This window comes from Garra rufa, chromosome 3, assembly GCF_049309525.1.
Source record: "Garra rufa chromosome 3, GarRuf1.0, whole genome shotgun sequence".
NCBI classification, from domain to species: domain Eukaryota; kingdom Metazoa; phylum Chordata; class Actinopteri; order Cypriniformes; family Cyprinidae; genus Garra; species Garra rufa.
In genome coordinates, this window is record NC_133363.1 from 31,521,300 (window position 1) to 31,549,033 (window position 27,734).

General features: G+C 37.7%; 1 protein-coding gene and 1 long non-coding RNA gene across 2 annotated transcripts in view; one reads left to right on the forward strand and one right to left on the reverse strand.

The window, feature by feature from the left end:
• LOC141331059 (uncharacterized) overlaps positions 1-27,734 on the reverse strand; it is a 470,059-nt gene that overhangs the window by 329,623 nt on the left and 112,702 nt on the right. The gene's annotated exons all lie outside the window — the stretch shown is intronic.
• On the forward strand, positions 9,197-27,293 carry acana (aggrecan a). Its single transcript, XM_073837598.1, has 18 exons — positions 9,197-9,272; positions 9,353-9,736; positions 9,827-9,998; positions 11,922-12,049; positions 12,133-12,426; positions 12,562-12,840; positions 12,962-13,136; positions 14,248-14,375; positions 14,574-14,867; positions 14,993-15,058; positions 16,130-19,627; positions 20,557-20,679; positions 21,347-21,460; positions 23,198-23,356; positions 23,441-23,523; positions 23,991-24,135; positions 24,210-24,392; positions 25,296-27,293. The coding sequence occupies exons 1-18, from the start codon at positions 9,197-9,199 to the stop codon at positions 25,373-25,375; spliced, it is 6,381 nt and encodes a 2,126-aa protein (XP_073693699.1). The 3' UTR covers positions 25,376-27,293.

Sequence of the window (27,734 nt, forward strand, 5' to 3'; positions counted from 1 at the left end):
ATTTACCCTGCTCTTAAAATTCAAGTTTTCACCCCCTGGCTCTTAATGCGTTGTGTTTCCTTCTGGAGCATCAGCGAGTGTTTGAACCTTCTGTAATAGTTGCATGCGAGTCCCTCAGTTGTCCTCAGTGTGAAAAGATGGATCTCAAAATCATACAGTCATTCTTAGAAAGGGTTCAAATACATAAAAATACTAAAAAAACAAATAATTTGTGGGACCTGAAGGATTTTTCTGAAGAACAAACAAGGGACTCATGAACAACTATAGATTAACAAAAAACACGGCTGTGGATCATTTAGGTAATAGCACAGTATTAAGAATCAAATGTATGTAAACGTTTAAACGCCATTTTATCAATCTAATCAATATTTTTCTCTTGTGTACTATATGTAAATGTATTTTATGTGAAATATCTTATTCATATCAGTACAAAATAAAAAAAATAATATGCATTTTGTACAATCCCTCTTCACTTCAACTTCAACTTCATCTTGTTCGACAGATATAATTTAATTGTCTATGTCTGATTTCAATTCAAGATTTTTGTCACAATAATGCACGATTAATCCACACGACTGCTGAGGATCCATTTGTGAAGTTATTTAATGCTAAATTTCTTTAAATCTGTTCTGATGAAGAAACAAAGTCATTTTCATCTTGTGTGGCATGAAAGTAAATAAAGATTCAGCAAATTTTAATTTTTGGAGGAGCTATTCCTTTAATATGATATTTGTTGACTCAGTGTATCTTTATGTAACCATCACCTGCTTCGTGCTTTTCAATTCATTGCATGTAGTGTTTATTTTCCTCTGCGTTTGACGTTCTTCCACTGTAATGACTCACTAGGACTTTCTAGATAGAGGTGTATTTGTACTATAACCACTTGAATTAAAGTAGTGATTTCATGGTGAACTATTATGTAACTTCTAAAACCATAGCAATTATATTGGACTTTATATTCATAGTTATTACACAACAGATCTCTTTCATTTTTACATAGTTCTCTTTCAAATTTACTGTTACTCACCGGCAAAGAAAAAAAAAGTCAAAATAAGTCCAAGAAACATTATATAATGAAAAATGAGTTATCATGTGATTATAGAGAAATGATGGATATGTACCCCATCACACATCTTGTTTTCTGTCTGTCTTCTGGGTTTTCATTTAGAGGCGATTTTTTTAGTTGAAGGAACAGACGCATGAAAATGCAAGGAATGTCCTCAAGTCATAATCAAAACAAATGGCGTATTAACAGCAACGGTCAGCTAAAGCCAGCACTGTTTTTTTTTAACCGTAAAAGGTGGTTGCCTTTTTTAAATGTTTCTTTATTTCCTGATACCAAATGCTGACTTTGTGCAGAAGCATTCTTGTTGTTAACATTTCCACAGTCAAAAGCAAGAGCGCACTGTATATGAATTGGTAAACGTACAAGACTACCATTTTTTTATTTCTTTTCAAAAAAATAAGTAGAGATGGGATTTAATAAACAGACAGTAGCTTGTGAGATGGCTTGAAACGTGTAGGTATGTGAAACACGCTAGCAATGATCTCAGCTGTGGATTGTGGCTTTCTTCAGCTGTTGAACTACAAGAATAATGTCAGGTCTGTTCCTGTGAATAAGGAAATACTGTTCAACGTCTCCCCTTAAACGTTCACACACTTAAGCAAACACACACGCTTGCATAGGAACTGCGGCTGCTCTAAATTCCTTATGGGACGTGCGGAGTGGCTTCATGCAAAGACCATTTCAATTTGTAAAATGTATCCTTTAAAAGGTATGATGGGAGGTGGGTAGTGGATAATGGCGATTCAGTTCAGAATTTCAGGAATTCTGTTTGCAATATGATGGGGAAAACCAAATTTTTAAAAACAATTTTTAGATTTTTTTCCCTGGAAACCATACAATAATACTACAAATAATAAAACATATACATAAACAGTTTCAAGTCAAAAGTGTACATACGTCTTGCAATGTCTTGCTTAAAATGTTAATTATTTGACCAAAACAGGAGGGCTCATACAAAATGCATGTTATTTTTTATTTAGGACTAACCTGAGTAAGATATTTTACATAAAAGACGTTTACATAACAGTCCAAAAGAGAAAATAATAGTTGAATTTATAAAAATGTTGTTACCTTAATGATCCACAGCTGTTTTTGTTTTTTTGTTGTTGATGTTTAGTGAGGTTGTTTAGTCATGAGTACCTTGTTTGTCCTGAACAGTTAAACTGCCCACTGTTCTTCAGAAAAGTGCTTCGGTCCCACAGATTCTGTGGTTTTTCAGCATTTTTGTGTATATGAATTCTTTCCAACAATGACTGTATGATTTTGAGATCCATCTATTCACACTGAGAACAACTGAGGGACTCATATGCAACAATTACATAAGGTTTAAACGCTCACTGATGCTTCAGAAGGAAAAATGATGCAGCAGAGCTGGGGGTGTAAACTTTTGAACAGAATGAAGATTTGTACATTTTTCTTATTTTGCCTAAATATAAAATTTTCTTCATTTAGTTTTGCCTTTTAGAAGCTACAGAAAATATTTACATGTTTCCCAGAAGACAAAAAAAGTTACATTTACCCTGCTCTTCAAATTCAACAAGTTTTCACCCCCTGGCTCTTAATGCATTGTGTTTTCTTCTGAAGCATCAGTGAGAGTTTGAACCTTCTGTAATAGTTGCATGCGAGTCCCTCAGTTGTCCTCAGTGTGAAAAGATGGATCTCAAAATCATACAGTCTTTGTTGGAAAGGGTTCAAATACACAAAAATGCTAAAAACCAAAGAATTTGTGGGACCTGAAGGATTTTACTGAAGAACAGCGGGCAGTTTAACTGATCAGGGCAAGCAAAGGACTCATGAACAACTATCACTAAACAAAAAAACAGCTGTGGATCATTCACGTAACAACACAGTATTAAGAATCAAGTGTATGTAAACTTTTAAACAGGGTCATTTTTTTAAATTATTATAAAACTATTATTTTCTCTTGTGGACTATATGTACATCTTTGATGTGAAATATCTTGTTCAGGTCAGTAATAAATTTAAAAAATAACATACATTTTGTATGAGCCCTCTTATTTTGGTAAAATAATGAACATTTTGCAGATTCTGCAAGGTGTATGTAAACTTTTGACTTCAACTGTAAAATCATTACAATTCTACTGAGGCCTGTTGGATGCAGTTAAACAATTTTTGTCTATTATATTTAAATGAGCCAATAGCAGAAAACGCTGACAATTAATAGATTAAATAAAGCATTATGCAGCTTTGAGTGAAGGGTGTAAATGGACACTATTGAGAGAGCTGGCATCCTTCTCCTCAGCTCTGGGACTTACACGGTGCTCTAGAAACCTATGGCGTACAATGCACTGTTCAGTTCCAGCAGGAAAATAAATATGTTCTGTGCTGTCCAAAAATACCATGTGAAGGCGCTCCCTGTGAAAGAAAGCCTATTTCCCGACAGCAGGGAGCCACTGAGTGCAAAATCAAAAAATAGATTATGTTAGATAGAGCAGTAGCAAAAACTCCATAAATCGAATTCAGTCATTCAACTGTGTCAAGGTTCAAACTCGCTCCAGATTCAAATGTATAAAAAATCAATTTCGGAGAGTCAATAAGACATATAACTGCACCAATTCAAAGGTCTATTTTCACTTCCTAGATTAAAGCTGAGGCAGTTCTTTACCTCTGCTCATTCTTCTCAGTAGGTAGTAGAGAAAACAGTCTAGTGGCACCACACAGAATGACAGAAAGCACCTGGAGTGACAACTGCCCCGAGGAATTCTGTTTCCTCACACAGACCTGCGAAGAAGCTTTTGTATCTCCCCAGAGACCTGAGTTTTCTCTTCCACTATAGAAACAAGATTGTCAGTGAGGAGAACGCCTGATGTCTTTCAATAGTTTGGCCTTTTTGATGAAAAGAGCCCTTCAGGAAAGTGAAATGTCCACAGGTCCCTGAAGGCTTCCCTTGGAACTGTACGTGGTGTCAACGTCAATCACCAAACGTCAGCTTGATTGCTTAAAATCTGATGAATAGGCTGTCCCTTGCAAGATTTTATATTTCCAGCTCCATTGCTTTTCTACTCAAACTCTCCTGAAGCCATTTACCATATCAGAATGAATTTCCTTTAAAAAAAATTTTTTAAACACATTGCTTTCTAAAATTAAAAAGATATATTTAGTATTTTGAGGGTGCTTTAAGGTCTCTTCAAAGGTGTCAAGGGACAGGTTAACCTGAGCAGGTTAACGAAACAGGGCAAATTTCAAACATACCTTTGCATCTCATTTCATACACACAAACTGCAGAATAAAGCAAAGAGGACAAAGCACTCACACAAACTCACAGTGGGAACCTCTTCTTTGAAGTCCTTTCCAAGCAGTTCAGTTACAGTTTTTAATCACCATCCAAAAGAAACAGAGATTGTGCCTCCCTCCTAAACCTAAACTGAGTTTAAACGCCAGCTCATGATTGGTTCTCTCTGTGGTAATCGGCATGTTAATGATGGAAAGATGGAGGGGCCAGTTATTCAAAAAGCTTAATCTGGATCAGAATGATCAGGTTTTGGAAATCCAGTGTTTTCCTATTCAGGATCAGGTAATCCATCTTACTTTCCTACTGGCTTTTCAAAGCAAAACTGAATTGGATCACAATAATCCAGATTACCAAATCTGCATAGTGCTCTGGAGAGCCCCTGAAGGGACATAGTGATTGAAAGAAAAAACAAAATGTCAATGCTTTCGCATTGTCTCAGATACTTTTGAATGGTTCATCTGATGATTGTGCCATTGTAGTTTACAAACAGAGCTTTAAAAACACTTTAAATTAAATATCATAGTTTATTTTATGGCACCAAAATCTCTTTTTTACTTTAAAGTAGGCTACTCAAAAGCTTAAGAGGTAGCCTAATGTCTACCCGTCTATATATATATATAAAATGTGAGAGTGTACATGTTACAAATGTTTTATTTTTTGCACCAGATTTAAAGTTTTATTACATATTTGTACTTTAAATCCACCATTCTGCTGGGATCAGTATTGGTTTTTTGAATGAAAGTTATCCTAATCTTATTGAAAATTACAGATTTCAGAATCCCTTTTTCTTCTGAACAACCCATTTTGAAGATTTGATCCAATCCGATAGCCGAAATCTGATCTGATTACTTTTGAATAACTGGCCCTAAGGAACATTTTTATATGAGCATGTAAATCACGAATGAAACACCTTTAGAAGTAAATGAAAAAACAGATTTTAAATGTCATGATGCATCTTTTTTCCTAAACGTTTATACAAAGCACACAGCGTTCTTTATTGGGCACTCTGTATTCTTATGCCTATGTCTTGTGAGACATTGCACGGTTCTCAAATAGTGACTCTATTCAGTGGGATACGTTGTCATGTTCCTCTGAGAGGAAAGTTTGAGAGGAACAACGGGGTGGGCCAGACTCCTGAATGAAGCCTTGTGTTTCTGCTTTCCACTCGTGTTAATGTTGTTGGTCCAGAAGACTAATTAATATGATGGATGTTTGCGATTAACGGGCACAATATTTGAAAAAAACAAATGGGATTTTGGGAAACTGAGAAAATGGGAAACACATTTTTGAAATAATTAATTGAAATAGTATAAAATGCATAGCATATACAGAGCTGGTTGTCACAGTGAATATTCTAGGCAGGAAAAACGACAAAACTACCTGTAATGGGACAGGACGAAATGAATACCATTAAACCACCCAAGAACGAACATTTGCTGAACATTTACTTACCCTCATGCCATCCAAGATGTAAATGAGTTTGTTTCTTTGTCAAAACAGATTTGTCATCACTTGCTCACCAACGGATCATCTGAAGTGAATGGGTGCCGTCAATATTAAAGTTCAAACAGCTCATAAAACATCACAAAAGCACAAGTAGCCCACTCAAGTCATTATTTAACATTATTTATCCTGTGAAGTAAAAAGCTAATATGTACTATAATGGAAAATAGTAAAAAGATGGACCTTTTAGCTTGTAATTTCATAAAATGAACACCTTGAATGTGATATGTAAATATACTAGAGTTGTTACACTAATGCCAGAGTGATTTTATTCATTTCCATTATTTAACATTATTTATCCTGTGAAGTAAAAAGCTAATATGTACCATAAGGGAAATATAGTACAAAAATGGACCTTTTAGCTTGTAATTTCATAAAATGAACACCTTGAATGTGATATGTAAATATACTAGAGTTATACACTAATGCCAGAGTGATTTTATTCATTTCAGTGTATTTTGCTCACAACTAAATTGTTCATTTGAATTTAAATTCAGAGGATACAATTCTAAACAATTCTAATTGGGCTTTGAGCCAAACCAATATTACGTTGCATTATTTAAAAGGGAATGTTATATAATGTAAATATTTTAGCAAAAGGTTCCGTTGTTCCGTGCGATGATGCATTATTGCTCAAAACAGATCAAGAGAACTCCAGACATAAATATCGTCAGGATTTGCGCATGTTAGCCACAAACGTTTCGGAGGCTCTGTGTATAGCCAAATTACATCATACGTGGAAATTTTATGTGCGCCCTTACTCCACCTCTTATTTCCTAGCCCACCTTCCAGCTCCTGTTCGGTTAAAGTATTTCCCCAGTGAGGAGAGTTTCTTTCTGCATCTCATGCTCCTGCCAGAAGCGCCTCTAAACTTTACTGCACACTCGACACTTTTATTACGGGTTTGGATTGAGAGACTCTGTGCCATCAGAGAGAAAAACATCTGCAATCAAGGACTATAAGACATTCAGAGGGACACTGCATCATACAGGTGATGTACAATTTGACTTTATGTTGTGTTTTCGCTGGCTATACAGGTGAGCACTGCCACAGCATCTCAGGCTGTTATGTGAATACAAATGTTCAGGGTAGATTTATTTGTTAAAGTATTGTTGTGAACGATCACTTTGTGCTGATATTAGACTTTTATATGTCTGACAGTGTGACAGGAGCATATTGTTGCTTACTGTGGTTGCAGGATGTTGATATGAATTGGAATAATCGTAATACATAACCATTATTTACTAGCAACTGTTCAATTCTGAATCATTACTGAAAGAGATTTTGTAATAGGAAACATTTAAGATAGTTTTGTTTTAGCTAGAGCTGAATTGAAGTTAATTTTGTTGCTCTTACATATCAGTTAATTGATTATACAAAGAAACACAATTTATATTAATGTGTTGTTATGATGCTAATGTTTTTATTTCCAGTCTTCCTAACTTAAAGTGACTAACTCATACCTGTTTGGTCAGGTCAGATAGCTTAAACTTCACTTTCAAAAAAAGGTACACAACTGTCAGTGGGCCGGTATCCTTTCCAAAGATACTAATATGTACACTTTTGGTACTAATATGTACCAATTAGGTGTAAATAAGGTACAAAGATGTACCTTTTCGCTTTTTAGGGTACTTATGTAGCTTTGTACCTTTTTCCTGAGAGTGTTGTTGTGCCTATATACTTGATGCCCACTTAGACCTTAACAGCAGACTTTTTCTCATCTTTCTGTCTTAATTAGGATCTTTATAACATGTGTATAAAATATGTTGTGTTTCATTTCCATTGACTTACTCCTGTACTATTGCTAGCTATGTAAAATGGTTATGAGATGCATCAAATGCAATGTCCTACTGTATGTAATCAGGCACATAGAAATATTGCACACTATAGTGACAACTTAATTTGTCACTTATTATTACTTAGTGACTTATAAGACCATTTTTTCCCTAGTGGTTTGTCTGTATTTATTTTGCTTTATAAACTAAGGTTATTATGTTAGACTTAATTGCAAGACCTTGAACTACAGTTTTGTTGTTGACCCTTTGTCATCCACATGGTGGCACATGTTGTCCACAAAAATTACTTAATATTCACTGTAGCTTGTTTCTGTATGAGGGAATTACACTGAGATTAACCGTTGGAACATTCAGTGATTCACTCATTTAACTCAAAGTTGTATCTGCAACATACAGTAGGCTACACTTATTATTAAAATAATTACATTTTAATCCATGTTTTACATGCTGTAAACTGAGTTTGACACAAACAGCTTTTAATATGTCACGTTTGAGCAGTGATTATTATTTTTATCAGTCTTTTATCTTTCCGCAGCTTTCTAAATCTTGAATGATTTCCATTTAAGCTTAAACTGGAAAAAACACTGCACTTTCAGAAGGACTTAAAAGGAAAAAATTAAGACCAACACATAAGCCACTAAGCCTTTTCCCATGAAACCAACTTTGGCAACTGATTTTATCTTATCAGTCTTTTCCCTTCTGCATTCACTAAACACAGTCCAGAGCACTAAAACAAAAACACTGCACAGATTTTCCAAATAGCTTAATTGTTTTTCTGTGCTTTATATAAAATGACATAATATTTCTAAATAGCTTCAACTTAATTTGTTTCACTATAGTAATTTTATGGACCTCACATGTTAAAAATTGCCTGTTTAGAGGTCACGGAGTGTATGCATGTATTTTTATGTTGTTTGCTTTATAAGATTAGATTTGGATTTCACTAGAAGGAGAGGTGGGTGAGGACAAACTCGATATGGAACAGTGTATAAAAAGCTGTAGTTTAACTAGCTATGAATAAGTGTCTCTCTGCTCTAGCAGTATGTGTAGATAAGTCTATGTAAAGGAAGCACTGTTAAATGCTCTGCAGCAAGTCAAATAAATATAGCGTCACTCCTAAAAGCGGGCCAGCGTTGGCAAAGATGTATAAATGTTGTATGTTTGTCAAGTAACGGCAAACCTTTCAAGCTCTTTTTGCTAAAAACTCAGTGAACTAGAAGAACAGCATAACTCTCTCTATCCATGCATGGCAGACATTCAGTAATTAACAGTTTAATTCCCAAACAGCCTGGCCGGTACAGATATGACCAGCTTATACTGGGCATGAGAGCTGTACTGTTTCTGTGGTAATTTTGGGAATGGAAAATTACATGTTGGTTTTTCTCTCTCAAAAACCTCTTATTTGACCAAACCTTTGTTATGAAATCCACATTACTGTAGGTCCAAGTCTTTTGAGCAAGGCACATTATATAAGTTGTCTTCTCATGCATATTAAAAACTGAGAATGTACTAGTTGTTGCTGAATATATGTGCAAATATTATGGTGTTAACATTATTTTAAATGTCTTTTAGGTGAACGATGCTGTCCTTGCTTTTGCTGAGTATATGCTTCAGGGTCTTCTCAGCCACGTCGTCTTTCGATTACACTTACAGTGGTGCGTATTCATTGTGTGAAGTACATATTGTAATTGTTAGTCTTCTTGAAATCCTCATTAACCTGTACATGTCATTACAGATGCTGAAAGTACACTCAGTGTCAGTATTCCCAATGAGCTTCCTCTCCGGCCTCTGATGGGCGACACGTTAGTTCTGCCCTGCTACTTCCAGGACAACACAGTCAATGACCCTGGTGCCCCCACAATTGCACCATTGTCCCACCGGATCAAATGGAGCCTGGTCACCAAAGAAAAGACCACAAACATTTTAGTGGCATCTGAAGGAAGAGTAAGCGTTGAAAAAAGGTATCTGGATAGAGTCACCATGATTGGATACCCCTTGACACCCACAGACGCCTCCATTAAGATCTCTGAGCTCCATTCTAACGACTCTGGAGTGTACCGCTGTGAGGTCATGCATGGGATCGAGGACAATCATGATGATGTTAACGTTCAAGTTCAAGGTACTGTAACTAGAAAATAGTTCATTATGACTGTATGTGTTTGTTCTTCTTCTCTCAGAAATGTGAAATAGATGTGCTTATTTTGCTTAGGTATTGTTTTCCACTACCGTGCAACCACACGATATAGCCTTAATTTTGAGAAGGCCAAGGCAGCCTGTATTCAAAACAGTGCAGTTATTGCTACTCCGGAGCAACTCCAAGCAGCCTATGATGAGGGATTTCACCAGTGTGATGCTGGCTGGCTTGCAGATCAGACCGTCAGGTTAGTAACCTTCTATGGAAAAAAATAACCGAACCTGTAACCTTTGTTCATCTTCAGATTACAAATTAAGATATGTTTGATGAAATACGAGAGCTTTCTGACCCTGCATAGACAGCAATGCAACTGACACGTTCAAGGCCCAGAAAGGTAGTAAGAACATTGTTAAAACAGTCCATGTGACATCAGTGGTTTAACCTCAGTTTTAGCTACAAGAATACTGAACCACTGAAGTCACATGTACTATTTTAACAATGTTCTTACTACTTTTCTGGGCCTTAAACATGTCAGTTGCATTGCTGTCTATGGAAGGTCAGAAAGCTCTCGGATTTATTCAAAAATATCTTCATTGATGTTCTGAAAATGAATGAAAGTCTTAAGGTTTGGGAAAACATGAATGTAAGTAATTATTGACAGAATTTTCATTTTTGGGTGAACTATCCCTTTAAAATGTGACACATGATGGAAATAATAACAGAAAATGTAATGCAAAACAGCCTATTTTACATGACTGAGAACAAACATGAAAAGAAGCAAAATTATTCATATAAAATATAATGTTAATAAATATCAAATATAATGTAGTGTGTGATGCAGGTACTTCTGGTAATGTCTCTTTACAGTTTTTCACTAAATTATACTGTAATTCATAAATTTATAGGTTTTACTTTCAAAAACTCTAAAATTGACAGTATTTTACAGTAAAATTACATATAATGCAATGATAAACCACTTACAGTTTTTCACCATATGTGACCCTGGACCACAAAACCTAACTAATTTGCATTGCTAATAACTTTATTTGGACACCTTTACTGGCAGTTTTCTCAATATTTAGATTTCCAGATTTTCAAATAGTTGTATATCGGCCAAATAATGTCCTATCACAGTAAACCATACATCAATGAGAGCTTATTTATTCAGTATAAGATGTCTAAATGTGACTCTGGACCACAAAACCAGTCATAAGTGTCAATTTTTTGAAATTGAGATTTATGCATTATCTGAAAGCTTTCCATTGATGTATGGTTTGTTAGGATAGGACAATATTTGGCCGAGACACAACTATTTGAAAATCTGGAATCCGGGAAGGGTGCAAATATTAAGAAAATACATGCATATTACTAGTTTTGATATATTTACATTAGGCAATTTACAAAATATCTTCATGGAACATGATCTTTACTTAAAGGTTGTATCAGCGATTTCTAGCCTAAAACATAAAGTGTCAATTTCAGCTGAGCTTTCTTCACGATCCGCTCGCTGCCTGCCCCATAAATTGTCTGTGAAAAAAACGCGTCTCTCTGGTCAGCCTAGGGTCCGAGATATGCCAAAAAAACAATCGGTGCTATCAACTATTCCACACATAAACAAACAGTGTTCCAACCAATCAGCGTCAGGGGTTTGGTGTTGTGGACTTTCCTACTGGTGCAGGGATGTGAGGGAGGCGGAGCGAAAGTCCACAACACCAAACCCCTGACGCTGATTGGTTGGAACACTGTTTGTTTATGTGTGAAAAGGTTGGTAGTGCCGATTGTTTTTTTGGCATATCTCGGACCCTAGGCTGACCAGAGAGACGCGTTTTTTTCACAGACAATTTATGGGGCAGGCAGCGAGCGGATCGTGAAGAAAGCTCAGCGGAATTTGACACTTTATGTTTCAGGCTAGAAATCGCTGATACAACCTTTAATATCCCAATGATTTTTGGCATAAAAGAAAAATCGATGATCTTGACCCATACAATGTATTTTTGGCTATTGCTACAAATATACCAGTGCTACTTAAAATTGGTTTTGTAGTGCAGGGTCACATATACTGTATAGTAAAGTAACCTACAGTTTTTTTCAACAGTGTATATTTAGTTAATGCTCTGTAGTTTGTCTGAAAATGTGATGAAAAATAATATCATCTGTTTTTGGAAAAAAGGTACCCCATTCATGATCCTCGTGAGCCTTGCTATGGAGACAAGTACGAGTTTCCAGGTGTAAGGACATACGGAGTAAGAGACGTGAATGAGACATATGACGTGTACTGCTTTGTTGAGAAAATGACAGGTATGTGTTTGGGATGCCAGAAAACTAAACGCCTTCTTTGAAAAACACTGAAATGCTAAAAAGCGTTCTGTTTTACCTTACAGGAAATGTGTTCTACACTACTTCTCCTGACAAATTCACTTTTGAGGAGGCAGAAGCTGAGTGTGCAAAGCTGGGTGCCAAGTTGGCCACCACAGGACAGCTGTACCTGGCATGGAAGGGTGGTATGGATGTTTGTAATGCAGGCTGGTTGGCAGACCGGAGTGTCCGCTACCCCATCAACATCGCCAGACCACAATGTGGTGGTGGCCTGCTAGGAGTGCGTACCGTCTATCGGTTTCCCAATCAGACTGGCTACCCTCTTTCAGACTCCCGCTACGATGCATTTTGCTACTCTGGTACAAAATTCCCTTATTTCGCTATTCCTTCTTTATCATTTATGATTGTCTATACAGCTATATTTGTGACTGATCCATTAATCCACAGTAATGTGTACTGACAGGTGTGTATTGTTCATTCATCCTTTCATTTAGAAACTGGTGAGGAGGGTTCTGGCTTATTTCCATTTGACACAGAGGCTCGCAGTAGTGTCCTGAATGTGCACACAATCACAGAAAGTTCCCAGGTCTTTAAAAAGCACACCTCCACAGGAAGTGAACTGAAGGGAGAAGTTGTAACATATAAGCCCTCAGTGACCACTAGTGTCGAATTCCCACATACTGATCTAAATATTTCCCAGATGCCCCTTTCACCACCTCCCAGCTCTGAGTTATCCCATTTAAATGAAACCGACGCTGTCATGTCTGCCACAGGTATGTATCAATATGGGAATATACTGTAAAATGTATGTGTTCAGCATTGTACTGTTCTCAGTTAAGTGTTTCAGTTTTATAACCATATGCTGACACTCATTGTTACTAATTCCCTCTGCAGGGGTGGTCTTCCATTATCGTGCAAGCTCTGGTCGTTATGCCTTTGACTTTATCGAGGCTCAACTGGCATGTCAAAGCATCCGTGCAGTCATTGCCAGTGCAAGCCAAATGCAGGCAGCCTATGAGTCTGGTTATCATCATTGTGACGCTGGTTGGCTGTTAGATCAGACTGTCAGGTACGATTCCTTGTAATATTGTGATGAACTGCTAACTTTTCTTTAAATTGTTTGTGTCTAGTTTTATGATCATTCATTTATATATTAGATTTACCATATATACAGTTTAGGTCAAAAGTTTACATCCCCCTTTCAGAATTATTTTACTAAAATAACAGGGCTCATGAAAAATGCATGTTATTGTTTATTTATTACCGACCTGAATAAGATACTTCACATAAACGATGTTTACATATAGTCCACAAGAGAAAATAATAGCTGAATTTATAAAAATGACCCTGTTCAAAAGTTTTCAGACACTTGATTCTTAATACTGTGTTCTTACCTGAATGATCCACAGCTGTGTTTATTGTTAGCTGTTCACGAGTTAACTGTCTGCTGTTCTTAAGTAAAATCTTTCAGGTCCCACAAATCCTTTGGTTTTCCAGCATTTTTGTGTATTTGAACCCTTTCCAACAATGACTGTATGATTTTGAGACCCATCTTTTCACACTGAGGACAACCAAGGGATTCATATGCAACTATTACAGAAGGTTCAAATGCTCACTGATGCTCCAGAAGCAAAAAACATGCGTTGAGGCCGAGGGGTGAAAACTTTTGAACAGAATGGAGATGTGTACATTTTTCTTGTTTTGCCTAAATGTCATATTTTTTTCTATTTAGTACTGCCCTTTAGTTGCTAGAGAAGATAATTACATGTTTCCCAGAAGACAAAATAAGTTACAGTTACCCTGATCTTCAAATTCAAAAAGTAAAAAAAAAAAAATAATAAAAATAAACACAGCTGTGGAACACAGTATTAAGAATCAAGGGAATGTAAACTTTTGAACAGGGACATTTTTATAAATTCAACTATTATTTTCTCTTGTTGATTAAATGTAAACATCTTTTATGTGAAATATCTTATTCAGGTTGGTACTAAATAAACAATAACATGCATTTTGTATGATCCCTCTTATTTTAGTAAAAAAAATTAACATTTCGCAGATTCTGAAAGGGGGATGTAAACTTTTGACTATATAAACAAAATGACAAATGCTTTGAGTGGAATTATCTGCCTCATACTGTAAGAATATATGTTTACAAATGTATGTAAATGATGGTTATGCAGGTATCCCATTGTGTCTCCACGCGAGAGATGCTCTGGTGATTTGGAGCATGTTCCTGGTGTGAGGTCTTATGGAGTGCGCTCTGTCAACGAACGCTATGATGTGTACTGCTATGTGGACAAATTACGGGGTAAGAGAGTCTACATAAATATATAGCAATTGTTATGTGGACAAAGGGTAGGTAAATTAATATAAATGACCTCCATTTTGAGTTTCTGAGAGTGAAAAAAAACAAAAATGTGAAATGCTAGATTCTCTTATGGGATGAAGAATTACTCTGAATTACTCTGTGTAGATTGAGTTTTAAAGTACATGTTCACATTTTCAGGGGAAGTTTTCCATGGAAGTTCTTTCGAGGGATTCACTTACAATGAGGCGGTGGCCTACTGCCAGGGCAAGAATGCCTCCCTGGCCTCCACAGGAGACATGTATGCTGCTTGGAAGCAGGGCTTTGATAAGTGCCGTGCTGGCTGGCTTCTTGACCGCAGTGTACGTTACTCCATCAATAACCCACTGCAGCAGTGTGGTGGAGGGAAGGCTGGAGTTCACACAGTTTACAAGTTTCCCAATCAGACTGGCTCTCCTGACCTGGACTCCAAATTTGATGCATACTGCATCAAGGGTAATTACATCTACAGTACAGATATACATAAATTAGCCATAAATTGTAAAATTGTAGCAATGTAAAACATTAAGTCTGCTGAGTGTTTATACAATGTACATTATTCTTTACATATGTCATTTTAGTGGATCTGAAGGTGACAGAGGAACAGATAGTGAGCGTGAAATCCTTCCCTGCTCTTCAGAAACCTGGTAATATATTGTATTAGATACATATATGAGTCAGTGACAAAAAAGATATGCATGAATCATACATAAATTGTACATCTGAATAATTATTTAAAACATTTTCAATTTGTTTTTTTATATTTAATATACCGTCAAACCAAAATTTATTTAGACACCTTGGTTATAAAATGGTTATAAAATATGACAAGAACTCTGAGCCAGAACAAATTCATCTTGATAATGTCAGATAACTTTGATCAACCGAAAATTCAGACAACTGTTAGTATGACAGTATTTACACAACTATCAATACTTTGTTGACCAATTACCAATTAATTCTTAATTTTGTTCAGTGGTGTGAAAGATTAGCATTAGCAATTAAATAAAAAAACACTTAAACAAAACATGGTCAGGTTAAAGTGTCTAATATTTGGTCCCAAATGTTTATCAGTTTTACTGGTAGTCCACAGTATAAAGAATTATTGGGTATAATATGTCACAGTTTACTTTATTTGCTATCCTTACTTACATTATTTAAACTATAGTGTCCTGCACCCACTAGTAAAAAAAATATCAAAAATTATATTTGGTGTCTGAATAATTTTTGGTTTGACTGTATATCAATTCATAAATATGATTAGGTTTTGAGGAATCACACCCTGTGACATTTTACAGCCTGTAAAATGCAGGAGTCATCTGATTTCCTGTTGAAGTGAAAATATGTTTTTAAAAGCTCCCAAAATGACATCTCTTTTATCATTTACTCTCATCTGGTACCCTCATCTGATTCTAAGCCTGTATGATTTTCCTTCTTCTGAGAAACACAAAAGAAGGTATTTTAAAGAATGATTGTAACCATAATTGACTTGCTTATTGTATGGACAAAAAAACAAACAAAAAAACTGAGGAAATAAAGTCATACAGGGTGAGTGAATGACATGAGGGGGAGTAAATGATGACAGAATTTTCATTTTTGAGCGAACTATTCCTTCAAGTTATTGTATATATAATTGCATTTTCAATTTATTTTAATGCAAGATGAGTGTTATTTTTTTTGCAGTATCTTAGATTCTGTGTGTATCTGTGTTTCCTCAGAAGAAACCACTCCTACTGCTATCCCTATGGAACCCACTGGATCTGGCACATCTGGGGCCAGTGGCACTGATGAACTGTTGAGTGGGAGTGCCACTCAGCTGAGTGGATCACCTGTTTCAAGTGGAGACACTTCTAGAGCTAGTGGCACTGATGATCTGTCAAGCAGTGGCAGCAGGGATCAGCCGACTGAGTCACCTGTTTCAAGTGGAGAGTCTTCTGGGGCTAGTGGCATCGATGATCTGTTAAGCAGTGGAAGTGGGCATCAGCTGGGGTCACATTTTGTAAGTGCAAAATGTTCTGGATCTAGTACCACTGATGATCTCTCAAGCAGTGGAAGTGGGGATCAGCCGAGTGGGTCATTTCTGTCAAGTGGAGACGCCTCTGGGGCCAGTGGGAGCGGGCATCTACCAAGCGGATCTGGAGGCTCTTCAGGATCTGGCAGTGGCTTAGATATCCAAGTGACTTTTTCAGGAAGTGACTCTGTTTTATCAGGATTTGAATCAGCTTCAGGACGACCCCAGGAGGCAGGCACACAGATCCTGACCTTTCCCGTTAGTCAAGGTTCAGGCCTCTTTGAAATGGAAACCCCTGGATCAGGATCAGAGAGTGGGTCAGGGCATAGCTCTGAAGAGAGTGGATCTACCTCAGACTTTTCCAGCAGCTTAGGAGAAAGCAACAAGAGTGGAGACATTTCTGGCATCTCCTCAGGATCAGGTTCCAGTGAAGAGTCCTCAGGATTTAGTGGTTCCGCATCAGGAATTTTTCCCTCTGGAGATTCCAGCATCTCCTCAGGATCAGGTTCCAGTGAAGAGTCCTCAGGATTCAGTCCCATCATGGTGGATAGCCCCTGGGTGAAGGTGTCCACTGCTCCAAATTTTACAGAACAAGAGCTGGGTAGAAGCCATGTGGAGTTCAGCGGATCAGGACATATCTCAGGGTCCGGGATGAGCGGTGATATCTCTGGGATGAGTGGTGATATATCTGTCCACAGTGGCTCTGGGGGTGGTTCAGAGTTTTCTGGAGAAAAACCTCGTGAGCAGGAAGCTTCTGGACTTTTGATATTTGGGTCTGCTCAGGGAAGTGGATTTATATCTGGAGGCTATCAAGTTGAATCAGGAGACCGATCAAGGGAATCAGCTAGCCGTGATATCATCTTCATCTCCAATAATGCCATGGAAAAAATGTCCAACACCCACACCCACGTCCAAAGCATGGAGCTAGGAAGGGGGGAGGTGGAGTACAGTGGCACCGACAGGTTGTCCTCAGGGAGTGGAGATGACCAAAGTGCCTCTGCTAGTGAAAATTCAGGGGAATCAGCTAGTGGTGATATCATCTTCTTCTCCAATAATGCCATGGAAAAAATGTCCAACACCCACACCCACGTCCAAGGCATGGAGCTAGGAAGGGGGGAGGTGGAGTACAGTGGCACCGACAGGTTGTCCTCAGGGAGTGGAGATGACCAAAGTGCCTCTGCTAGTGAAAATTCAGGGGAATCAGCTAGTGGTGATATCATCTTCTTCTCCAATAATGCCATGGAAAAAATGTCCAACACCCACACCCACGTCCAAGGCATGGAGCTAGGAAGGGGGGAGGTGGAGTACAGTGGCACCGACAGGTTGTCCTCAGGGAGTGGAGATGACCAAAGTGCCTCTGCTAGTGAAAATTCAGGGGAATCAGCTAATGGTGATATCATCTTCTTCTCCAATAATGCCATAGAAAAAATGTCCAACAGCCACGCCCACGTCCAAGGCATGGAGCTAGGAAGAGGGGAGGTGGAGTACAGTGGCACCGACAGTTTGTCCTCAGGAAGTGGAGATGACCAAAGTGGCTCTGCTAGTGAAAACTCAGGGGAATCAGCTAGCGGTGATATTGTCTTCTTCTCCAATAATGCCTTGGAAAAAATGTCCAACACCCACTCCCACGTCCAAGGCATGGAGCTAGGAAGGGGGGAGGTGGAGTACAGTGGCACCGACAGTTTGTCCTCAGGAAGTGGAGACGACCAAAGTGGCTCTGCTAGTGAAAACTCAGGGGAATCAGCTAGCGGTGACATCATCTTCTTCTCCAATAATGGCATGGAAAAAATGTCCAACACCCACTCCCACGTCCAAGGCATGGAGCTAGGAAGTGGGGAGGTGGAGTACAGTGGCACCGACAGTTTGTCCTCAGGAAGTGGAGATGACCAAAGTGCCTCTGCTAGTGAAAACTCAGGGGAATCAGCTAGGGGTGATATCATCTTCTTCTCCAATAATGCCATGGAAAAAATGTCCAACACCCACTCCCACATCCAAGGCATGGAGCTAGGAATGGGGGAGGTGGAGTACAGTGGCACCGACAAGTTTTCCTCAGGGAGTGGAAACGACCAAAGTGCCTCTGCTAGTGAAAACTCAGGGGAATCAGCTAGTGGTGATATCATCTTCTCCGATAATGCGATGGTGGAAATGTCCAACACACCCGTCCAAGGCATGGAGCAAGGAAGGGGGAAGGTGGAGTACAGTGGCACCAACAAGTTGTCCTCAGAGAGTGGAGACGACCAAAGTGGTTATACTAGTGAAGGATCAGGGGAATCAGCTAGCGGTGATATAATCTTCTTCTCCAAAAATGCCACAGTGGAAATATCCAACACACCTTTCCAAAGCATGGAGCTAGGAGGGGGGGAAGTGGAGTACATTGGCATCAACAGGTTGTCCTCAGGGAGTGGAGACGACCAAAGTGCCTATGCTAATGAAGGATCAGGGGAATCAGCTAGCGATGAAACCATCCTCTTCTCCAGTAATGACATGGTGGAAATATCCAACACGCATATCCAAAGCATGGAGCTAGGAGGGGGGGAGGTGGAGTACAGTGGCATCGACAGGTTGTCCTCAGGGAGTGGAGATGACCAAAGCGCCTATGCTAACGAAGGGTCAGTGGAATCAGCTAGCGGTGATATCATCTCCTTCTCCAATAATGCCATGGTAGAAATGTCCAACACGCCAGTCCAAGGCATGGAGCTAGGAGGTGGGGAGGTGGAGTACAGTGGCATCGACATGTTGTCCTCAGGGAGTGGAGATGACCAAAGTGCCTATGCTAATGAAGGATCAGGGGAATCAGCTAGCGGAGATATCATCTCCTTCTCCAAGAATGCCATGCTGGAAATATCCAACACGCCCGTCCAAGGCATGGAGCTAGGAAGGGGGGAGGTGGAGTACAGTGTCGCCGTCAGTTTGTCCTCAGGTAGTGGAGACGACCAAAGTGCCTATGCTAGTGGACAAGAACCTAAATTGATCCCAGTCACTGATCATACACCAACAGTGATTTCCAGTGATGCTTCCTCAGCTGTAATGTCTGCTCAAGGGCTATCTGGCCTGTACAGTGATGCTGCAGGACCTTCAGTGCCTTATTCAGAACCAGAGGGGATCTCGAGTAATATCGAAACTGTTACTTCTGCAGCTTTGGCTTCTACCACAGAACCTACCGCTTTACAGAGCCCTTCTGTCACAGAAGGACTTATTGGGAATGGTGAGATTCTTTTTCTATTGTGTAAAATTTGTCTAAAGATAGAATAGAGATACATGAGCAGTACCATATATGTTATTGGCCAATATTAAAGGATTAGTTCATATCCAGAATAAAAATTCCCTGACGATTCACTCAACCCCATATCATCCAAGTTGTTCATGTCTTTCAGTCAAAAAGAAATTACGTTTTTTAAGAAAAACATTTTAAGATTTTTCTCCATATAGTGGACTTCAATGGGGATCAGTGGGTTGAAATTCCAAATTGGAGTTTCATGGCCGCTTCAAAAAACTCTACACGATCTCAGCCAAGTAAAAAGGTCTTATCTAGTGAAACAATCTGTCATTTTCAAAAAAAAAAAAAAAATTCCACAAATTCTCATCTTGCACTAGCTCTGCGATGCAGTTCAAAAAGGTAGATACTACCGCCTACGTCACACATGACCTTTCCAATATGGCTATGAAATGCGTCAAGTTGTGGACGCAGAGCTAGTGCAAGATGAGCATTTGTGGTCAAAAAGTATATAAACTTTTATTTTCTTTAGAAAATGACAGATCATTTTGCTACATAAATCCCTTATTCCTCAGCTGGGATTGTGTAGATCCCTTTTGAAGCTGCATGGAAACTGCAGTTTGGACCTTCAACCCGTTGGGTCCCACTGAAGTCCAGTATATGGAGAAAAATGCTAGAATGTTTTCCTCAAAAACCTTAATTTCTTTTTGACTGAAGAAAGACATTAACATTTTGGGTGGCATGGGGGTGAATAAAATTATCAAGACATTTTTATTCTGAAGGTAAACTAATCCTTTAATGATTTTTTATGTGTAATATATAGTTTTATTGCATCATAATATGGACATCTATTTCTTACCTCTTGAGACAAAATCTGCTCCTTTTGCTCATGGATTTGCTCTCTTTTTCTTTCTCAAAAGCCATAATAGCTTCCCTTAACCCATGTGAACCAAACCCATGTGGAGCTGGGGTGTGTTCTGTGAAGGATGAGGTAGGCATTTGTCAATGCCCACCTGGACTGCATGGAGAACAGTGTCAGTTTGGTGAGTCAGACTGAATTGACTTTTTTTTTTTTAATTGAATTGACAGTTTGCTTTTACCAACTGTTGTTTTTTAGACTCATATTTGTGTTCAAATGAATCAAATGATTGTCTCTACATGCCTCACTGGTTTTGCATTCTATTCGTGAATGAACTTCTGTTCAGTTTGCTCTTGCCTGATTCTTGTCCTCACAGTCCATTTTACAGGTTATGTGGCATGTGTGTGTGGTTAAGTACTTACTCAGCTCTTGTGACCAGATGTCTTTTCAGTGTCTGTTCATCTGTGTTGTTTTTGCTCAGCTATGCCTTTGCTGCAGTCTAGTTTAATCAGCACGCCTGCTAACACCTGGTACATGCTTATACTTCTCGTCCATCTTCATATGAATCTGAACTCTAAAATCCTGCTTCTGTTTCTGGGACTGTAAGAGTGCTGATCTGCTCTCCTCGTGAGAGGCACAAAAATTGACCCTAGGTCAGTGCTCTTACAGTAACTACAACTGACTTTGATCTCTCCTTCAATTTACCACAATTTAGCTTCTCAGCTTGTCAAAATATTGATGGTATAATTTTTCAAGAGATTCCAGGATTTCTGATTCAATGATGCTAAGCTTGGCCTTCCTCAGGGCTTCTTCATAGTAGTCGGCTTTAATCGCTAAACCTTTATTTGCAGAGGTTGATGTTTGCCATTCAAACCCTTGTGCCAATGGAGCCACCTGTGTGGAGGTGGAGGACAGTTTCAAATGCTTATGTCTGCCCAGCTACGAAGGAGACCACTGTGAGATTGGTATGAGGCTGCTTTAGCTAATTCTATTAACGGTCTTTCAAAAACAACCTTAAAGGTGACACACAACTCTAGATGTCGCTGTAGTGGAATGAAAGTCCTGGAAACAGAGCGTATTTGTGTGTCAAGTAGGGATTGGTGAGTGAGTTTTGCCTGTCCATTTATGGAAATCTGTTGCAGTTAAACAGCAGTGATGCATTTGCAGGTACTGTGAAAATATAGCAAGAAACTACAACCCTTTTAGAAAATCAGACAGGAAGGTCTTGAGGTAAACAGAGAGTGTCTAGTACATATTTTCCATCTGAGCAGCGACTAATAATACCTCATTTGTTCATTTTCTGCTGGATGTTTCTCTTGGCTTAATATATGGAATTTAATCGTCAGTCTTCTGGAGTACTTGCGATTGTGGAAAATCACTTTATCTGATAAGCTGATATTATGCCATGTTAAAGGCATTTGTCGCTTATTTAAAACACTGGTTTTAAACACTAAAAGATAAAGTGACTTTATCCAAATCCCTCAGCACATTCCATTACCCATTTGACATTTGTTTCTTATTTGCATGTACAGCAAGTATTAAAGGGATAGTTTACCCAAAGATGAAAACTATCATCATTTACTCACCCTCATCTTGTTTCAAGCCCATAACACAAATGAACATATTTTTAATGAAACCTGAGATAATTTCGTGAAGGTTGAGCTTCTGTTGACCATATTTGATGAGCTCTATGAATGTTTGTTGACCAGTGTTTGTACAGTCAAAAGTCAAAAGTTTACATACATGTTGCAGAATCTGCATTTGATCAAAATAAGTGGGATCATACAAAATGCATGTTATTTTTTATAAGATATTTCACATAAAAGACATTTACATATAGTCCACAGGAGAAAATAATAGTTAAATTTATAATGCAGTAATACCTGTTACCTGAATGATCCACAGCTGTAGTTGTTCATGAGTCCCTTGGTTAGGACGGAATGTGTACATTTTTCTTATTTTGCCTAAATATCTTCTCTTTTTTTTTTTTTTTTACTGCCCTTCAGAAGCTAGAGAAGATATTTAGACTCCCAGAACACAAAATTTTTCCTGATCTTAAAATTTTAAAAGTTTTCACCCCCCAGATCTTAATACATTGTGTTTCATTCTGAAGCATCGTTAAGGGTTTGAACCTTCTGTAATAGTTGCATATGAGTCCCTCAGTTGTCCTCAGTGTGAAAAGATGGATCTCAAAATCATGCAGTCATTGTTGGAAAAGGTTTAAATACACAGAAATGCTGAAAAACCACAGAATTTGTTGGACCTGTAGAATTTTTCTGAAGAACAGTTGGCAGTTTAACTGTTCAGGACAAACACGGAACTCATGAACAAATAAACAAAAAAACACAGCTGTGGATCATTCAAGTAACAACACAGTATTAAGAATCACGGGGATATAAACTTTTGAATAGGGTCATTTTTATAAATTCAACTATTATTTTCTCTTGTGGACTACATGTAAACATCTTTTATGTTAAATATTTTATTCAGGTCAGTGCTAAATAACATGCATTTTGTATGATCCCTCCTATTTTGGTAAAATAATCAACATTTTGTAGATTCTGCAAGGTGTGTGTAAACTTTTGACTTCAACTGTATGTGAATAAAAGCTAAATCTGTTTATCAAATAAAGCATTTGTGTCATTTCACTAAGAAGATATCTGGTGAAACTGTGATAAATATGCCATGTGATGTTGCTTCAGATGTGCACAGCTGTGAGGAGGGCTGGACTAAGTTTCAGGGCCACTGTTACTTGCGTTTCACGGAGAGACAGACCTGGCTGGAAGCTGAGCGGAGCTGCCGGAACTTAAACGCTCACCTGGTGAGCATTATCACTCCAGAGGAGCAAGCCTTCGTCAACGGTAAGTGTGTGTCTTTCTATGTGTATTTAAGCTTTTAAGCATCTGTTGTTTTTCAGATTACAAACAATTGCCCTCTTGTTACAGCATACGCACTGGACTATCAGTGGATTGGACTAAACGATAAAACGGTGGAAAATGACTTCCGCTGGTCAGATGGGACCACACTGGTAAGTCTGACTCTTGCTGAAATACTATTTGATTGAGATACTGTATTGTACATTTGGAGTACTATAGACTGCCAAAAATGATAATAAATCAATGAGAAGAGTGCAAAAAACTCTGAACAAGGATTTCCTGGGCAAGAATCTTGACAACATTCGGCGAATATCTTAATTAATACTGCTTGTACGTATCTTTACCACCTATTAACTTTAGTTTGTCAAATATTGTGCCCCTTCCAGCTTACCAATTCTTTCTCTAAATGATTTAACAGCTTCCATGTTTTTTCTGTGGTTTAGACTGCATAAATTGTCAGAACAACATATCCAGCAGTACATTAACCGTGCAATCGATGCTGTTGTTTACATCCGAGTATCGCCAATAATGCCGCGCATCTGGTTAACTGACCAAATTGTGATATATTGTAAGTGCAAACCCCTCTATAATGCTTGATTTTTCTCTTCCTTTCCTTTAGCAATATGAGAACTGGAAGCCTAACCAACCCGACAATTATTTTAACTCTGGTGAAGACTGTGTTGTAATGATCTGGCATGAAAATGGCCAATGGAATGACGTGCCCTGCAACTACCACTTGCCTTTCATATGCAAAACAGGTCCAGGTATGTACACCACCAAACACAAATAAATGTCTTCACTTGTGATTCGGTTTTAATTTGACTTTCCTCTCTTTTAGTGACATGTGACCAGCCTCCTACAGTGGAGAATGCCAGGATGTTTGGAAACAAGAAAAATCGTTACCTGGTGAATTCTATAATCAGATACCAGTGCAATGAAAACTTCAGACAGCGCCACCAACCTGTGATCCGCTGCATGGCAGATGGAAAGTGGGAGAAGCCACAAGTGCAATGCATAGCCAGTAAGCTACTCAAGCATTACTAAAAACATTACCATTACATTGTTACACAACCATTAAAAATGTTGAAGTCAGTTGGGTTTTTAAATAAGTTTCTTATGCTCATCAAAGTTGTGTTTATTTGGTCAAAAATCCAGAAAAAAAATGTAATATTGCGAAATATTATTTTTATGTGAATATGTTTTAAAATGTAATTTATTCCTGTGATGCAAAGCTGAAATTTCAGCATCCTTACGCCAGTCATCAGTGTCACATGATCCTTCAGAAATCATTCTAATATGCTGATTTATTATTAATTAATTTTTTGTGCTGCTTAATATTTTGTTGGATTCTTTAATAAATAAAAAGTTAAAAAGAACAGCATTGTCTTCAACATTTAAAATAGAAATATTTTGTAACAATATAAACTACCATTTAAAAGTTTGTGGTCAGTATTTTTATTCTTTCTTTTTTTAAAAAGAAATTAATACTTTTATTCAGCAAAGGTGTTAAATTGATAAAAAAAAAGGTGATAGCAAAAGATTTCTATTTGAAATAAATGCTGTTCTTTTAACTTTTTATTGATCAACGAATTCTGAAAAAAGAATCACAGGTTCCAAAACAATATTAAGCAGCACAATTGTTTCCAACATTGATAATAAAAGTAATATTAGAATCATTTCTGAAGGGTCATGTGACACTGAAGACTGGAGTTATGATGCTGAAAATTCAGCTTTGTGTCACAGGAATAAATTCTATTTTAAAGTTTATTAAAAAATAGAAAACCATTTTAAACTGTAATACTATTTCACAATATTACATTTTTTTTTACAGCCTTGAGGCTGCATTTACTTACAACAATTTTTAAATATATATTCTATGCATTACTATGTACTGACATGGTTTCTTTTGTTTTTGTATTTACAGAATTCAAATCTGGGCTGCATAAGGAATCATCTGTTCATCACTCTCATAAATCTAGTTCATCAACATCAGTGAAACTGTAACTCTAAGGAGATCTGAAGCTAGAGATTCATTTTTAAATCATTACGAGTTTTATATTTATTTTCTAAGACACTGAATTAAGTAGCATTTGTGATTAAAAAGTGTTATTTTCAAGATAAGTGCCCATCTTGTATATTGCTGCCCTGCCCCCTATACATCAGTTACTGGCCTTCAGCCCATGATGCAGTGATTCATCTCATCCCTGCAGCCAAAAGATCAGAGACCATATGATCAAAGACCAGCAGCGTTCTTAAAGATATCTGTAAATATTTGCAGAAGGTTTTCCTTTTGGAGCTTTATGTTAAAAGCTACTGAGCGAAGAACTGGATGTGCCTATAGTTTTTCCTCTGTGAAGGACACAACGTTTTCTTTTTTTGTCTTTTTTCTGTTAGCAAGTCAAATTTTAGGTACATGCACAACTTACTGATGTGAGATGAAATGTGAAGTATTATTTTCATCTAGTTTATGGAGAGGAGATGTAAACCTAGACACATTTATAGCCATAAAAGACGTTTACAAAAGATCTTATTTATTTCTAATACCTAACTAGACAGATTAAGAAAGCTAATTGCACAAGGATGTCATTAATTTGTTATGTCTGAGTTGAACAGCATAATGTGAAATGAGATCTATTTATTGATTTCTCACAGCATAACGCATAGTACATCCATCTTTGACTGGGGGTGTCCATCTTTTTCCTCACAAAAGCCATATTTAATTAAAAGAAGAGTTCACCCAAAAAAAAAAATCCTGAAAATGTACTCACCCTCAGGTCATCCAAGATGTAGATAAGTTTGTTTCTTCATCAGAAGAGATTTGGAGAAATTTAGCATTACATCACTTGCAATGAATGGGTGCCGTCGAAATCATCTTGTGAAGTAGAAAGATGCATTTAAACCTATGTTTCTGGCCACAACACCAGTCCATAATCCATAATATTGCATTCTCCAGTGAAAAAGACCTTTCTTTGTTGTTGTTTTTTCATATTAAAATCCACCAATTTATTTATTTAGTACTGTTTTTGCTTATAAACTGCTTGATTTGTTCATAATTCTCATCTGATTTCAAATGTTTAAAGTTAAAAACACCTTAGTGATGGATTTATGTATGAACACAGCTTTTCACTTCACAAGATGGATGGATATTGTCTTTACCAGCTGTTTAGACTCTCATTCTGACGGCACCCATTCACTGGTGAGCAAGTGATGTACTGCTCACTTTCACCAAATCTGTTTCCTGATTACGAAACAAACTCATCTATATCTTAGATGGCCTAGAAGTGAGCAGTTTTCATTTTTAAGTGAACTGTTTCAGATTGAGATGGCCAAATCCAGTCAGATTATGAATGTAAACCCAACAATGAAAATGTACTTGTTAAATGTTAAATGTTACCTGTCGCCCAAGACTGTGCAGGGCATAGTACTACATGGGGACAAGAATGATCCTGGATCAGCAAACAGATTTTATTTTATATCAATAGTTCAGATAGAACTGTTAATGACAAGTGCCTTGTGAATATTTTACGTTTTGCCTGTTTCTGTGATGAGACTGCTTACTTAGTACAAGAGGCTGTGCCTCTTTCCTCCCAAAAGCAACGGGAGTTTTCTTTTATACAGCATAGCTTTATTTTCATCTGATACAGCCGAAATGACGAATGCGCGAGCATTCTTGAAAAGCATTTTTTTTTTCATGAATTGCAAGCAGTTTGACACTCTGTGGCATAGAAACCTTATCGTTTCTTTAATTGAGATGTATGAGTGACCAAAGTCAACAGTGAAAATGTGGGAAAATATGAGATGATACTGTCGCTGTAAAAATCTGTTGTTTTCTAATGTAGGAGAATTGTATTTTTTCAGAAATGTCTTCAGATGAACTTTGTGTTTCAATAACTGTATTACAACAAATGCAACAACGTGCCATTAAAACATTCCATACGTCATGTTTAATACTGGATTGATTTGTGTGTTGGATACTATGAGCAGGAATGAAGGCAGTACTTAGAGAGGTGTACAGGTAATGGAAAGGAAATGGTTTTACCTCACCCATCCTAGTCTAGAAATGTATTTTAAAACAGATGCTAATGTTTGCCTAATTGGGAGGAGTGGAAGGAATGAACTTCCCTGTGACTCAAAGGAGCCCTTTTAGGCTGTTTGTGATGCCCTAACCTGCTTCTCCTATGTCGCCTAGAGAGCCTTGTTGTAGAGGCTGAGGTGTGGTAATGCCTACTGCCATCTTCTGGTTGGTTTATAGCATGACATTTTCTCTGGTAGATTTCTGTTGTTAACAAATAGCAGAGTAAATCATTTACATATGGAAAACAGCACTTCACATTAAAATTTACAAATGATTCACTTCATGTGC